The sequence below is a fragment of the Catharus ustulatus genome, chromosome 5 (assembly GCF_009819885.2).
Source record: "Catharus ustulatus isolate bCatUst1 chromosome 5, bCatUst1.pri.v2, whole genome shotgun sequence".
Lineage (NCBI taxonomy): Eukaryota > Metazoa > Chordata > Aves > Passeriformes > Turdidae > Catharus > Catharus ustulatus.
Genome location: NC_046225.1, coordinates 1,933,917 through 1,950,560, shown reverse-complemented (window position 1 = coordinate 1,950,560; position 16,644 = coordinate 1,933,917). Strand labels below are relative to the sequence as shown.

The 16,644-nt window shown below is 40.2% G+C and overlaps 1 protein-coding gene across 3 annotated transcripts in view; it reads right to left on the bottom strand.

Annotated features, from left to right (window-relative positions):
- Positions 1 to 16,644, bottom strand: part of ANK2 (ankyrin 2) — a 271,811-nt gene that overhangs the window by 221,560 nt on the left and 33,607 nt on the right. Inside the window, exon 2 of one of the 3 annotated variants that reach the window (XM_033059494.2) lies at positions 10,055 to 10,113. The exons of 1 other annotated variant lie outside the window; for it this stretch is intronic. In XM_033059494.2, the coding sequence (XP_032915385.1) occupies positions 10,055 to 10,075 (21 nt within the window). In that variant the 5' untranslated portion in view covers positions 10,076 to 10,113. Of the gene's footprint in view, positions 1 to 9,691; positions 9,713 to 10,054; positions 10,114 to 16,644 lie in introns of those variants that run through there. One more of the 3 variants, XM_033059495.1, reaches the window with a different exon arrangement.

Sequence of the window (16,644 nt, the reverse complement as noted above, 5' to 3'; positions counted from 1 at the left end):
TATCAACTGACCATTTAAAGGTCATGATAAGACACACAGCACAAGCAGCAGAGAGAAAATGAATCTACAGAAAAGCCATAGTAAGGTCCTTACATGTTCTGCCAAAAGAGTAAAGAAATCTTTCTCAGTTCAGTGGTTTTTATATAGAAATTGTCTGATAAACATCCTTCCTCCACTGAAATTAAGGAATTAAAAAAATAAATCAGGGTACAACACTCCCCTCAGCAGCAATTAATAAAATTATTAGTAGACACTTTCTGAACAAAAGAGTCTGCTTTGCTTAAATACTAATCACTTTTTATTACTGAGCAAGAAGAAACAATTCAATTGTAACACAGGAGACAAACTGTTAACTACATATTGGATATTCTTTTAAAGCAGTGTTCAAGGGTAGGTTACATAACAGAGCAACCAACACTTGAAATGTCTTAATTATCAGTGTTTTCAAATAACTTTGCTTCACTGCTGTCCCAGCTACAGCTTCCTGACTGGTTCACAGATAAAAGAAAATTATTTCAATGTTCTTTCTTGCCCTGGCTTGTTGCCTGGCTTAGTGACAACATTACATGGTCCCCACTCTCCAGCAGGCTGGCAAGGGACCATGGTTCCCATTTAACCTTCATTCCAGAACACTGGCCTTTGTTGGGGAAATGCTGCCCTTCAGTCCCATATAAATAACTTGGCTTCCCCTGGAAACTGGGATTTGGGCAAGCTTTGGGCTTTAACTGCTTCTTACAGGCTATAACTACATAAATGATGTATACAGGACTCTAGTCAAGAGAAAGGATGAGCAAGATACAATTTGTTCTTTGGTGATTGGCAAGTATAAAGTACATTAAACAGCACAAACTAACCATTTTCATTTTGTTTAAAGAAAGGTACAAAGGACACTTAATTTAAAAATATATAAAAAATAATAACATCTAAACATTGTTTTTCTTAATTCTTTGTGTCCATACCTCTTAGTAATTTATAAGTGACTGAAAGTTTATGTTTAGAGAGAGTAGCTCAGCTTTGAGAGAATATCCCAAAGACTGATAGCATGAGTTTCAAAGTAATGGTAAGTGATTGAAGAATCCCTGTGGTGCTTAAATAAATACCTGGACTTGTATGTTATGCAAAGGTATTGTCACTTATGACTCAAATTCAATTCTCATTATTATACAGATGCCTTTTGGCAGTATTTATTTTAATAGCAAGGTAATGCTATGATGTACCAAATTATTTAAACATCAATTCAGCTCTCTGCATTTTCATAATTCCACCCACTTGCAATTAAAGTAGAACTTGTTTAAAGAGCAGCAAAACATTTTCTTACAAGTCCATGACTAGGGCCTAGACAAAGCAGAGCAAATTCTTACACCAGTAGTTGGTACTGCAGTGGTACAAAGAGCAACACTTGCAGACTGTCCAGTGATTTACAGTATCAGGCATGTTGCTTCTTATTATAACAAATTTAAAACCCTCCCAGTGCTTGGCATCTATCTCAGGCTGACAGTCTAGGCCTATAAAAAAACCTGTGTGTGCAGAACAGCTTATTTTAAGAAACTTATCACCCTTTCACTGAAAACCTGTAGAATATTCATACTTTGGAGCACAGCCTTAAAAATCTGGCTGCCACATCAGGAATAAGTAAGATTTCTGCTGTCCCCAAGAGAATGAATCCAAAACCAAACAAGTCACAAGCCTCTATAACCACAGCTTTCATTGAATGCTACAGCATCCTAAAGCCCAGATGTGTGCAGGTGCTCCTGAGTGTACTGAGAGGAGGGAAATAAGGTGAGATATACTGCTGAGAAGGCCTACCTCACCAGGGACCAACCCCAAATGGAATTTGTTCCATTGAGCAAGGCTGAATACTCCATTTTTGATTAATTTTCTAAGCTTCTATACTTGAACAAAGTTATTTTAAAATCAGGAAGGTACCAAAAATTAGGGTAAAAAATTAAATGTATTATCAGTGTTTGAAATCAAAGACAGGAACAACATGTAATGCCAAAAGTAAGAAAATCAAGTACATTAATTTCTTGTGTTATGAAATCAATAGCAGCCTTTACACAAAACTTGTGCACTACTCAGCACACAAAATGGATGGAGCTTCCTATTTTATTCTCCCTTTTTAAAACCAGCTGTGACTACAGTTATTCATTTCCTGATGGTTTCCTTTGGAAAGCTAATATTTTATAAATAAAGCCATACTTAGGAGAGCAAGAGAACTGACAAGACAAACAGTCAAGCACTGCCAAGACACAAACGCCTCGTCATTTGGATACGGATCCCTGTCTTTGGTACATGGCATTTTCTTTTAAAAGTGTTTGGGGTTTGTTCTTGACCATATGCCTGTATTCAAAACAGTATTTCAACTCTAGCAACAACTATTCATATGCTGTTTCCTCTTTAAACTTTGTATTTCCTCTCCCTGAGCCTAAGAACACATCCTATATTCGAGGAGAACACATTCTGTGTGTCCCAGCCCAGTGGTCAGAGCAGAGGTGGTGGCAGGAATTTCCCTGGGGGAAGGAGTTCCTCAGCTCAAGGAGGGACAAGTTTGTGAAAGAAAAAGCCACTGAGGGTTATTAAATCACAGAGACAATATCCAGCTCAGGAAATCCTGAGCCAAAAACAGCTGGAGGCCAGGAGATGATTTAGGGGAAGTATCAGACATGCTTGCCCTGTTCCTGTTCTTCCCCAAGAATGAAGCTGTGGATATTGTTGAGGAGAAAAAGCATGGAGAAACAGACCCTCAGGTCTGATTCTCGAAATACAGCTTTTATGGATGACAAACGTGGTTTGGATCTGCATGTCCAGACGAAGTTTATTTCAGGGGGTTTTCAGCCTGAGGAACAAGGCAGGCAACACTTTATTAATTAATGGTGCATTTATGGTTTCAAGACTATCACCAAAGTAATTTTTAAAACACCATTTAACAAAAGAGAAAGAGGACTGAGAATGAAGTGTTTTGTAATTTTTTGGCCACCACAGAGCTCAGTCTTCAGCCAGACAAACTGGTATAGAGCTATGAGCAGATGTGGAGTGAGTGGCAGCTCCCAGCTAACTTTCCTAACAGGGGGATATAAAGAAACCTTATTAACCTTCCTCTTAACAAGAGGATCCTTTTTTCTTCTCCCACCTCTGCAAACACACCCTGTGTCCTGCTGGACAGTACAGGCCTTCCTTGGGAAGTCTCTGTTGTTCTGTTTCTGACACATTTTAGAACACGTCACACCTTGAATATTATTCATACATATATTATATATCATATATATTATTATTTATGTATCTTTATTATATATATACTACATCAGTCGTTTGCTACAGTATCTTTCCAATTCTTAAGCAAAATTCAGGTTTTCCAGCTGCTGCTCCATTTTAAATCTTGAAAGACTAGTGGATCAGTCCAGAAACCTTGAACTGCTTTCATTGAACAGCTGTTAAATTTGGATCCCAACTGCTTCTTCCATTGCATGCTGCCCCATGTTCACCTCCAAGCAATTCCTCCAGTCAGAAAGTGCACCTGAAGGCTCTCTGCAATTCCATAACCACCAATGTCAGCTTTACAGCATTCCAAAGGCCCTGCTTGGCAGTTTTGACTTGCATTCACTATTTGCATTTGCTCCAAAATCTCTCCCACAACAAACTGCAAACAGACTCTAAAGAGTCTGTACCACATTCCCATTGAAAAAATGGCTGGTTTTGTCTAAGGAAAGGAGCTAAATGTAGCAGAAAGTGTCTATTACCTATCCTGGCAGGGTTTTATCCAAGAGCCTGGAGTTTTTCACTCAGCTACATCAGCTGACTCCTCTCAGGGAAATTTTAAGTTCATTAACGTTTGTTCGTCTCATATCATGAATATGGACTTTGTTTTATTTAACATACACTTCCACACTCTACACCCACTCACATGCATATACACTTATACACACTCTGGTATTTTCTTTTCATTAGAAATGTTTGGGGAGAATACTGATTGCACAGCTTTGATACATGCAGTTTCCTCCCTATCATTTTATGACCATTTTAGTTAATGTAATTACCATTACAGCAGTTCATAACTTGTTCTCATGGCTACAAATTCATGAGACAAACTGCTGTGATGTTGCAGTCTGATCAAAACAAGAGCAGGCAGCAAAGCAGCCCAACCTTCACTAGCTTCTTCAGCTGAAAGGCTAGAGCACAGAAAGGAAATCAAAATCCCTTATTTACCTTTGGGTTCCCACCTATGCAGCCATAGAGGTTACAGATGTTGGGGGCTGTGAAAATTACAGAGCAGGTTTACAGTCTTTTTTAAACATATACAAAACACAGCAGTCCTTTTCCTCCTTCACAGAGAAATCTGGACAATGGATTCTGTGGGGAAGTACACAGACAGCTCACCTGTTTTGCATTCCTAACCTCAGGTATATGTGGGGGGAAGATTTTGTTACCTCAGCTTGTTCACTTTTAACAGATGAAAAATTGGGGGTATTCTAATTTTAAAATTATTATTTCAGGCCATTGTAGAGTAGCCATGGGAAGCAAATGATTTCTGAGAACAGATGTATTAACTACATGCCAGTGATAGTCTAGGAAGAAAAAAACCCAGACCTATCAATTACAGCCAAAAGAGTGATGAGACTGACCTAGCCTGCCCTCAACAGTGTCTGTGGAAAACTCTCTACCATTAACACTTGTATTCAACACAAATCTCACTTCCAATAGATTTTCCATTAACTCCTGAAATAGAGCCAATAAAACTAATCTTCAGAGGGCAGAGCATGCAGGAAACACTCAGACTGACACAAGATTAGATGTACATATTTTTAAGAAGCACTTAAAGACTTATGAGTGAAAATTCTGCCATACACGAACACACTCAGAAGGCAGCACAAGCTCAAAAGGATGACATTCAACACTCCCAAATCTTCAGTGGTGTTTGAAACCCTGGCAAGGATGTGTACCTTGGCCCATCTTCAACCTCTACCTGTGCCAGAAATAGCACTGGAACACGGATGGAGAAAAGCAAAAGCAACAATAGTCTGCATTTACATCTTATCTGAATTGTCTGAAACATGAAAACCAGGAGAATATCTTTAAAAGCAGCTCTGCAAAGTGGCCAGGCCTATGTTTTCATCTCTTCTGGCACAAGAAAGAAACTGCAAAAGCTGCATTAGAATGAAGTGTTTTCTGAACAAATGTTTATAAACAGAATGTAAGAAATTTGTCTGGCAGATATAAACTACCCATTCTCTCACTGGAAAAACAATGTCCTTTTGTCTGCCATGCTTGTAGTAAAAGAAAACAAATAAGATTCTGGCAGAAAAGCTAACATAGACCAAAAATATTTGGCAGCCAACCTGTTGCTCTTCGCAGTCAATGCTTCACACGTCAGGTTTTACTTTTTGTCTGGAAAATAAGCTGTGGAAAAGCTCAGGACCATGCAAAACACTTCCCCAGAATTAGACTTTGGGTTCTTTTTTAAACGAAGTCACCTTGGGAGATTTTAGTCTATTTAAATTGGCTTCGGGGAAAACAAAAAGGAAAAAACCCAAATCAGAAGAGAATAAGCCACCAAAGGGCCACATACAATCTGCTTCTTAAACCATAACTGCTTCAAGCAAGAGCTGCTTTCCACACTCATTTCCTTGCCAGCCACTAGAGTGGAAGCAGTTTTCAAGCATGGCTACACAATCTCTCAGAGCAGCGAATGCTGAGCTACCGTGCAGCATTCAGCCCTTGGCCAGCCCATCCCACCTCCCACTCCTTCTGGTGGCAGTCTAGCCACAGCCTAGTGCTGGACACTGGAATTATCCTCCCTGTCCTCACGGCCCATTAGCTGCAATTTCTGGTCTGTCCTCAGTTGGATTTAGCTCAGCTGCTAATTGTCCCAGCATCTGAATGCATTCCATGTGAAAATCAATAGCAAACCTGAAACACTTTTAAGTCTTCATAGAGACTCTGGAATTTCTCCCATTTTATACTCAGAGACCTCAAGAAGACAAAGAGAAAATAACCATGACTTCTCTGTGCTCATTTTGGTTACCATAAAAATAAAGCTTTTCCTTGTTTTTTGTAGTACAGGGGAGATCATGATGGATTAAACTGATCATGAAGAAAATGAGCCCCTTACAAAGAAATACAGGCAAAAAGCAGTGCAAATGTACCACACACCATTCCACTCTTGTTTTGAAGGAACAGTCTAAAGTCAAAGGGTAATTTATTCATTATGCCCATTTAAATTTTCATGTCCCCTTAGGCTGCCAACAAAAACACCAGTGTGAAATGCAATCCTGCTTTTTTTCCAAATGTACATATCTGTTCCTTAGAAAATCCAAACAGGCAGACAAGAACAACAACTTAAAACGATGATATATCTAGAGATACATAATCTCAAGATATGTTGTGCATAGAAGTATTTCTGACACTAATCTCAAAGATACAGTTTCACTTTGAATGTACACAAAGAAAAAATTCTGAAGTGCTACATGCATTTCTTTAAAGCAGGAAAATATTATAAGAGCCTTCTGACAGTTTTAAAACTTCCATTGCCCACTGAAAAGAAATCTTAATATAAGCACACATGTCCTGCACTTAGAGCCTTTCTCATTACTATGACAATGAAGTGATCTAAAGGAAAATGTCACTACCAGAGCATGGGACACAGTCAAACAGCCAAAAACTCAGAATCAGCCTCCGTTAAACAAGAACTCAGGCCCAAGAATATTTGGTAAGTACATCAACTGTTCAAGGTCTGAAAAAGCAAGTTTCCTTTCTTTGGACAACTTCTTGACCTCTATGTCACCACTGCTTGATGATGATGATTAATACCAGTTCTTATAACAAGAAAATCACCTTTTAAATGCTTACTGGCGTCAATACGAGCAGTACATTGGCAAGTTACAGAATCTGTCTGATGTTTCAAAAACCAAAAATACACAGCAAACACACAATCTAAATCATAAAACACAATAAACATCTTCTAGTTAGCTGATCTATCAGATTTTGCCAGTCAGTTACTATTCACAGTTTTTTGGTTCTCCAGTACTAAAAAGACATGGAAATTATATTAAGAGACTCCTGACAAGTTCTCTTGTCAAGTTGGATGTTGACCCCCACACCAGTCACCTCAATTTTCCAAGGAAAATTTACTGCTTCTCTCAGCATTTTATCAGGTGCTGGCAATTGCCCCAGTTCAGGATCACCAGTAAAAAATGTCCTGTTTACAGCCAAGCCAGAGATCAAAAAGGAAAGAATGGATGACACCTGTCCTGCTGCCCAGCTCCATAGGAAGCTGGAGAGACCAGGTGCCAAAAATGCATAAGTGTCTTTATCAAAAGCTTGAAGCATACAAGGCATAATAGCATTTCCCTTCTGCATAGCACAGCACTTGTTACCCTCCAAAGGCACATAAACACATTTTCATCTGGGCTATAAAAACAGATACACACACAGAGGTTTGATGACTAAATCCTTAGCACATTGGAAAAAAGAGAGCACCTACCTCTGGAGAAATCCGTGTGAACGTAGTCCATGTCCACTGCTACCTCCATGATCATGCAGGCTAGAAACTGGTGATGTTAAAAGGCAAAGCAAAATTCCTAGAGAAGCTGAAAGCTTAGAGGATTTTGACCTACCTTGGTGAATGCCTGACTTTAGCAGGTTGTTTGGCATTTATCTGAATTAACTGACAACATGACACCGAGATGGCAAAGTCCTTTATTGACAGCTCAGACTCACGCATATGGCTCAACAGACAGAAATGTAATTAATGTACTAACTAAAAATGGATAAATTAAAAAAATGAACCTATTCATCAACAAACAACATTGAGATGGTGATGATGCAGCTCACAGAGCAATGCCTGCTTTACTGAGATGACCTCTGAAAACTTACTGAGGCACAATATTATCATTCCCATGTGAGAAAAAGGAATTATGTATTCCTCAGCAGCAGAGTCTCTTTTCTGGCTTCTGCTAGCAGATACATAATTACAACAAAGGAATAACAGCCCACTCCTGATGATCATTAAGACAGACAGGACACGACATGTTTCCAAGGGAAAGCTTCTAGTTATGTTTCAGAGACCTGATAAGATGTCAAATGTAATAAACTAAATTGCCTGAAACAAATCCCTCTAATTTCATCTTCTGATACCATTATATCTGTTTCCCCACAATGTATCCTAGGCCATGGGACAGAAATGTATGCTGGACCAACTTGAATTCATTTTACACTTAGCAAATAGATGAGGCATTCAGTAAGCATTTCACCACATCTAATGTTGTTTGCTGTATAAAACTAGTGTACAAGTAGTTAATGCTGATTTTATATGAAGTTTTTATCAGTTCCAAGTAACCAGAGGTTATTGGTGCTCAGAACTCCATGTGCAGAAAGCAATTACTGTACTGCACCATGGGTTTTTCCTTCCATCCTAAATTTCTGCAGGTTTTGCCTCCCCTTCATAACTGAAGGTTTTTTTAAATGGCTGGCTCCTCACATTAAAAAAAAAATAAAATCTGGAGTAGCCACAAGCAGCAGCATTTTGTTTTAATGTTAGCCAAGAACTTTCTCTTTTCAAAAGCTAAAATGATGCTGTGGAACTCTCTGGGGAACAGAAAAAACCTTTTAGTTCCCACAAAGGCACTTATTCACTGATAAAAAGCAGAACTTGTGCACATTGATATGTTTGTGCTTCTGTTCACAAAGACCTGCGAGACAGTAAAACTGCAGCAAGCTTCAGGAAAGAAATAAATTGATTTGTTTTCTTTCTTGGCTGAAAGAAAATACATTTCTACTCCATCTTTCAAAATACTTCTTATTTAAAATACAAATCAGAATAATTAAATGCAAGTTTCAGTGGGACAGATTTGTTCTTCAACTCAAATATTCCCAAACTCAGTTCACAAAATCAGCTTCAGGTGAGCCTTTGTTTCTCCATGGTATTTCTTTGTCAGCAAAATCCCAGTGCAGACAAAGGAAAATTGGGAAAATCAGCAAAGAAAGATAAAGTAGTTATATGCAGCCAATAGTGGAAAGTCTATAAAGGGCAAAACCAAAATTTTTCTGCCAAAAATCTTGTCAGAGAATGTTTAATTTTTGTGTCCAATATAGTCTGGGGGGTTCAACTCAAAACTGATGGAAGGAGAACAGATAACAATCCATTAGACTCCATAATCTTTTCTGAAGCAGGAAATTCAGGGATAAATCTCAGTTCTGCCTCACTGAAATCAGAACTTGCATCTATCCCCAGACATTTCCTAATCAATAGGTCTGTCTTCCTCCTTGCACCCTTTTGTCAGAAAGATTAATAAGTGTAACTTGCACTCTAATGGAAATAATTAGGAAACACTGACATTTTTGTAAGCCAAAATCCTCTTCCTTTAACCAGCTTTCATGAGGATTCTTCCAAACAGCTTTGTGTTACCATCCCTAATTGGCATTAACAGGAATTGCTGTCTGTAACCACCACTCTCCCATCAACCTACACTCTCCTGGGGGATTTTGCAGACAGCAACACGACAACAACACATTCTACCAAACTATAATCGATTATCAGTGATGCAAAAAAATAATCAGTAGGAGAGCCATTGCAAATGAAATATAGCTGGGCTTTCTTTGATGCTTCTGTGTGGGTGTGACCAGCAGAAGCTGCAGCATTTTGTTCACAGTATATTTACAGACATTATTCCCCAATGCAAGATAAGGCCTCACATACCTCCATATCCATCTGGCTGCCAAGGAAGGAGCTGGTTAGGGATCAAATCCGGTTTAGCTTCCTCTCAGTTACTTGGTGGTATCATGTCTTAGAAAGTAGATGCAATGCATCTATCACTTTATAATCAGCATGTAAAGCAAACTTTCCAGTTTGCAAGAATGATATAAATATTTCATTCAACATCACCATAATATTATTACTACTTTCATAGCAAGTAAAATAATTTTCGTCAACTAACTAGACTCAAGTTCTGTAATTTCTCTGCCAAGACAGTCTCAATAGAGTGAAAAAAAAAGGAGAAAAATACTCATTAAATATGTACTCAAGTTAATTATTTGCACATTTCTTATTGAATTGAAATACCTTTTGCAACATGCTGGCCATTTAAATGTCAATTCTTCATGTCCCCTTCGGTTACTTACCTAAAGAAAAAAACAAAAAAGTACATTAATTTTCCATGTTCTCTGATGTATCATGAATACATACCTTGCTCTCCACTGCTCCCCAGTAAGTTTTCCATGGTTATAACTTGGGTAAGACAATTAGGATAATGGGTTTCATTGTTATATTAGTTTAGATGACATGTTCCCACTTAGCCTCAGCTAAGTATTCAGTAATAGAATTTAAGATCTTTTTTTCTTATTATTAACCTTTTTCCTCCATAGTACATGATGTCTAAAGAAAAGCTACTGGATGCCCTCAATAACTTGATTTACATATTCTGTGTATTTATTCTGGAAAAAGTCATGATTGCAGTCACAGTAACAGAAATATAAAATACTCAGCAAAAGAGCCCCAGTATGGTCTTCAGTACAGGCATTTGTGCAACTTCCTAACAGCTGCTGGCAAAACATATTTTGGGCAGATAGAGCACAGGACAGCACACCCTCAGCAGTGCTATACCCAAAATCATAACAGAACTGCATCTTCTAGTTAGGAACAGCAAGGGCAGCATGTGCACAACAGGTTCACCATTCTCTGCCACAGAAACGTGGCATTTACACCATTATACACTGCATCTGCTTTTTATAAAATCTTCCCAAACTGAAAAAGAGGCAGGTGTGAGTTGAGAACTTGCTAGAGGTTCTATCCCCTCCTTTTCACCCCCAAGCTCTTGCCTGAGTAGCCAGGTGGAAAAACCTCTGGCTCAGCCTGGAAGCAGCCCACAGGTGCCCGAGCAGGACCACGCAGGCTCGAGCATCCACACCCAAATCCAGGTGATGGCACTGCGCTTCCCCATCACCCCACAGGAGGCTGGGCTACAGCCACACCTGTCAGCATCTGCCAGTCTCAAGTGAATCTCAGCTCCTGTTCCTCCCACCCACACATCATCCAGCACTCTCCTGTGACTTTCTATACTCCAGATAATTTTAACAGTTTACAATACATCCTATAAATGGTATGACAGACTTAAATGGTCCTTAACTACCAAAACTATATCCTAAAAGAGAAGAAAACCATTTCACATTTCATCCATACCACCACTTGGCTATATGCCAGCTTTTTAGATGTTTTCTTAACCAACGCAAGTTGAAAATTATAAAAACCACAGGTGAAACCCCTGACAACTAAATATCTTTTATATTCAGTAAAGAAATCACCTGAATTTCTTTAAACCCCTTATTTTCCAGCATTAAGCTTGCCCAAGCTTTCTGACAAATTTCAAATGGAAATATCACATTCCCATAATGTGCTCACACTGAACAGAGTGTACAGGCTCAACATTCACTCTGCCTGCATGCAACTAACTTTATTTTAGACTGAATTTTAAATCCCTGCCAAATTCAGACATCTCCTGCACAAGTTCTGCTGCTTCCACCTTCTGTCAGCCTACTCTGTGATGCGTCTGAATTAACCTATTTTTTTTTAACCTGCCAGATCTCTTATTACCCTCCTCTTCCAAAGCAGCACTTTTTGGTCCTCTAGTCCCCCTGCATGCACATATTTAGCCTTTTTCAAGGACAGTCTAAGTGCCAGCTACAGTTCAGACCTCTCCAGATTTGAGCCCATTTCAGAATATATGACACTACTGTGCTTTAGCTACAGGAGGTACTAACCTGGGTTTAACATGTACTACTATAGATTTTTGTCCTTAAAATGACAACTCAAGGTATAATTGCCATCTCACTAGAATTACCTGATGAATCATGCTGGTTGTCAGGTTCGGTTCATTTTCCTCCCTTTCAAGGGGAAGCATAACTTTCAAGGTTAAAGAGAAAGCAAATTGATTCTGCTGATCATAGCACTCTCATGGCTAGTTTTCCTGCAGTAGCTTGTAATGATTACCCACATACCCATTCCACAGGGAATTTTGAGTTTTAATCAAAACTTGACTTTTTTGTGCCTGCTTTAGAGTTTAAGAAGTTGGGAGGGTCCCCCGCAACAAGTACATTTTAATTTCAAGGACCACAGTTAAAGCTTACTTCTGAGGAAGAATACCTTTGTGCTTTGCTATTTGGCAAGTGTTACACTGATCCATTTGGCCAGGGCTTATACCAGAAAAGCCAAAATTAAGACAAGTGGCCCTTGGTGTTCTTTAAGCCTAACCAGCAGGAACACTGAACATCCTTCTGCTGTTCTTTGCCAATCTAGACAGGATGACCTTCCACACAACTGACGTGGACATTTCTTTTATCAGTGAAAACAATGACCAGACAGACTTCAAATGAGGTGACTCATTGGCAGATAATGAATCCCATTCAATTTCTTCCACATAACAGCCTTCATTTTGTACCATTGCAACCCAAGGCATCTCAGGCTGTACTGAGTCAGGAATCATGACGTAAAAGCTGTTCAGACTTCATCTGGCATCCCAAACAACTCCTTCCACACATACCCAGTAGTAGGTGCCATACTACCACCTTTATCCACGTGATCCTAAGCCACACCTTCCCCCAGTTTTAGAGGGGGACCAAGATGCAAGAGTTACTGTCAATCAGAGAGCAAATCTAACATTTAAACATCGAGCTTCCCGTGAAATAGGATTAGTACTAATGGATGAAGCTGTCTCCTGTCTGCCTAGCAAAAGAAATGATCTTGCAAACTCTGACCAGAATTGTATTAACTACCAATTACAGACATAAATATAGCTATGAGACTGAAATCATATTTTCCTGCTGCTGCAGAGGACTTTAAATTAAAATAGTTCCATCCAAATCAATATACAGCCATCTGCTCTGCAAAACGCTGACAAATCTCCTTCCTTCAGGATCTGTGTCCCCCAAATTAGATGAAGAAGTTGCTTTACCTTCTCAATGCTCATTCCAAGAGTCATCAGAGGCTGGTAAAGTTCTACTGTCTTACACTGATGCCTGATAAGTGCTTTGGCTCATCCTACAGCCGCCAAATAACTGTGTTCTTTGATTTCCATGCCAGTTCTTGCATCTGCTTAGAGCGCCTCATGCAAGAAGCCAACACTGTGGTTTGCTTTTTAAAAGTCACTTCAAAAAGCCATTAACACTGAGCAAGCTGAAAGCCAAAAACAGCAGCCTCCAAGAAGACATTGTCATTTTATTTAGAGACTGAATGGCTGGTCCTTGGTGGAATTGTATGGGTGAATTTTCTTATAGGCAACAGATGCATAGGAGTAGGGGTGCATCAGCTGACAGAACCTCCGTATTCCCAAGCAAAGCCATAGCCAGGGAGATTTAGCTGAGCATAGCTCAGTTTTTAGAGCATTTTTAGTGATACAAATCCACACCTGTTTACCACTTGTAACATAAAAATAAAATATTAAACCCTACAGAGCAGTAAACGTTGAATATACATCTCAGTTTGTATCCCATTCTACATTGTAATGAATTTTTATGCTCAAGCACTTTCAATCCAATTGCCCCTGCATCCTCCTCTTCAAGAGCTTCACAGTGAGCTTCTGATGTTCTGCAGCAAATGGTCTGGGCATGCTGGCTGTGCACTGATTCCCTGGGGTCAAGGAGAAGGGAACAAAGCTGCCTTTGTGCACATTCCTTGGACAGCAGCAAGAGCTGGGTCACAGATGCAAAACCAGCAGGGACAGTGCCAATAGCAGTGTGCCCAAGCATTAAAGCACTGACAGCACCGACCCCTTCACTGTGACAGGCTTTCCAAGTCCAAAGTCCATCTCAAGATCATCAGTTTAAAAAACCTCCCAAAAATTGCTTGTATCAAACTGGAGCTTTAACATTTCCAAGACCACTTCAGCAAATTCTCTGAAGCCATCAGTGCTATTTGTAAGACCAGCAACTCTGTCAGAACAGTAATTTATTCTCTCTTCCTCTTTAACCTAAGGACCACTAAAGGGATTTTAATGGGTTTTGAGCAGTTTAAACCCACTGTGCTCTTGCAGCTGTTCCATGTTAACAGCAAATTCGTGGTTTATTTGCAAATTCCAGTTAAATCTTTAGGGTGGGGTGGCAACCCAATATACCTTCTTATACATACATATATACACTACCTACATAAAGCTGTAATGCACTATTTTGTATTTGGCTTCATTTACTGTCATTACAGCAATCTTCTTAAAAGCACTAAAGTGCAAGACTAATATCTGGATCCAAGCTACCTCTGAAGTCAATCTAGGCCTTAGCAGCAAAGTAATCTATTTAATCCTTTTGGGAAAGGGAGATAGCTAATAAGTAATGGAAATTCAGCCAAAGGAAGATCTCCACAAAGCTACCCACTCACAGAAGATGGAGCAGTGAAAATGTGTAGTACTGAAAAACTGCATCTGCCTTCCTACCCTGCTCAAGTCCTGATCCTACATGCCAGCTTCCAGGCTGAGGGGGAAGCAGCAGCTGCAGCACCCGAGCTGTCAGGTCAGAACACAAATCCCACACAGAGAGGATTCAACAACAGGTAGTGCAACAGAGCTTTTCTTTGCCTATAATACAGAGTGCAGAATTTGGCCTGTGATACTGACCATGAGAGAAAGGAGAGACAAAGAACTGGGGGAACAATCAATCAATCAGACATTCCTCACTTCCCTGAGCAGGTTTAGAGACTACAGATACTCGTTAATGGCCAATAATTAGATAATTGTCCTCCATAAACACACACTGCTGCTTCCACTGAGAGCATTTGAAACACCTAACAAGAATGACCGCTAATTCAGCTCCCAGGAATTGATAAAACAGTTTACAGCACTTAGCAATTTTGACACATCTCCTGAGACGCCTCAGAGCTTCCTTGCTCGGTGACCCAAGAAGATCTTGCAGTCTCTGAGGACAGGTGTCCTCTGCTGACTGTGCTCCCAGTATCCCACGGGACTCCGAGCCACCGTGACATTCACCGAGTGCCAAGCTGCTTCAGACATCAATAGATGGTTTGGAACCTAAGCTCAAAGATGGATGGCTGGAGCCCCAACTTGCAAGATGAAATTATCCCAGCAGTCATAATTCCTTGGCGTCCTTCCTATTTTTCATGCTCCGTGTTCAAGAGGCTTTAGCTAACAGTCTTTTACTTAATTAAAATTAAGATGCTGATCTCATTTTTATAAAGGAAATCAGATCGTAAATGTGTCTTGGGGAAAAAAATTTGTCTTCATTATACTGAGTCTTGCTAGACTTGCAAGTTCCTGCCTGCCCTGTGACAAGAGATTTTGGGAGAGCAGGGAGGGGTGGCACCTGACAAAGCAAAGGGGGGCGATAGCAGAAACAACTGTTTTATTTCAGTTACAAGATTCTCCCAAAACTGGTAGTTCTAGCAGCTCCTGAACAGCTCTAACACAAAATAAACCGAATGGAAAGTCACAATGCTGAGAGGGGATGCCAGCTGTAAAGATGTCCTTACTATATTAAGGACCAAAGAGGACTTGTAGTGCCCTTTAGCTGACAGGCCTAAGCATTTCATTCCTCTCGCCGGTTACTGAGCCATTAGCACATTATAAAAATATATCCCTGAGGGTGGCTGCACACAACAGTTTGGATTAAGCCACTTACAACCTTGAGAGGAACGTTTCCCGGTTCAGTATGAAAAGCCTAACGAAGGAAAGTTCCCTAACAGTCTGGGGACGGGTAAAGGGCGAGTGCCACAGTGCAGAAGGTGACAATTATTATTGCTTTGGCCGTGTAGAAGAAGCAGTGCTCACTCCCCATCAGCCAGGCTGTCCTGTACCAAGGTGCAGAGCTCTGCCTCCCTCCAGGCTCAGAGGCATGCATGGCAGGAGTGAGCTCTGAGCCCTGCAAGCCCCGCTGGCGTCATCAGGCTCCCCATGCTTTCAGCAGCACTCACTGTATTAGCCTGCACATTATGCCTGTGGGTCAGCACTGGCTCACAGCCAGCCTGCACAAGCGAGGCAGTGGGCAGGGCTGCCTGGAAATGGCAAGGCACACATGCCCACAGTGCTCAGCACTGCGATCCCAGGCCTGGACTTGGAAGCAAACTTGAGGCTGATGGCCACAAATCAAAGACAGAGCTGCTCCCCCTTCACCTTCCAGACATGAAATGTCTGAATCGGGAATGCAACAGAAAACACGCAGAGAAAGTATTTTCTGCTTGACTTGCTTTTAAAACAGAGGCTTATATTAGCAGTTGGACTTTACTTGTATTAATTAAAAACTGATTTAAAGACTAAGAGAAGAACAGCCCCAAAAGGAAATGCCAGCATGCACTGCACTAGGCATGGTACTCTCTGCATAAAGGACAAGATGCCCATCAGGTTTGGGATTAAGCATAAATTGGGCATACTTTTGAGGCTGACCTACAATATTCCAGATTAGAGAGTCCAAAGCAGGCTCCAATTCAAAAGCCAGGTATTCCTATACAGCCATTTAAGAAAAACAAAGAGCCAGTATATTATGCTCCTTTTTTCATCTACTCAAACAAAACAAGGAATAAAATTTTTAAAACATACAGTCAGAAATATCCCAATTTCTCCCAAACTTTCTGTACTTCTTTCTTCAGTGAGGCTGGTAGAATAAAAACTCAGAGCACAAAAAATTCAATAGCCAGGACTATGCCAAACAGCCAGGTGCAAT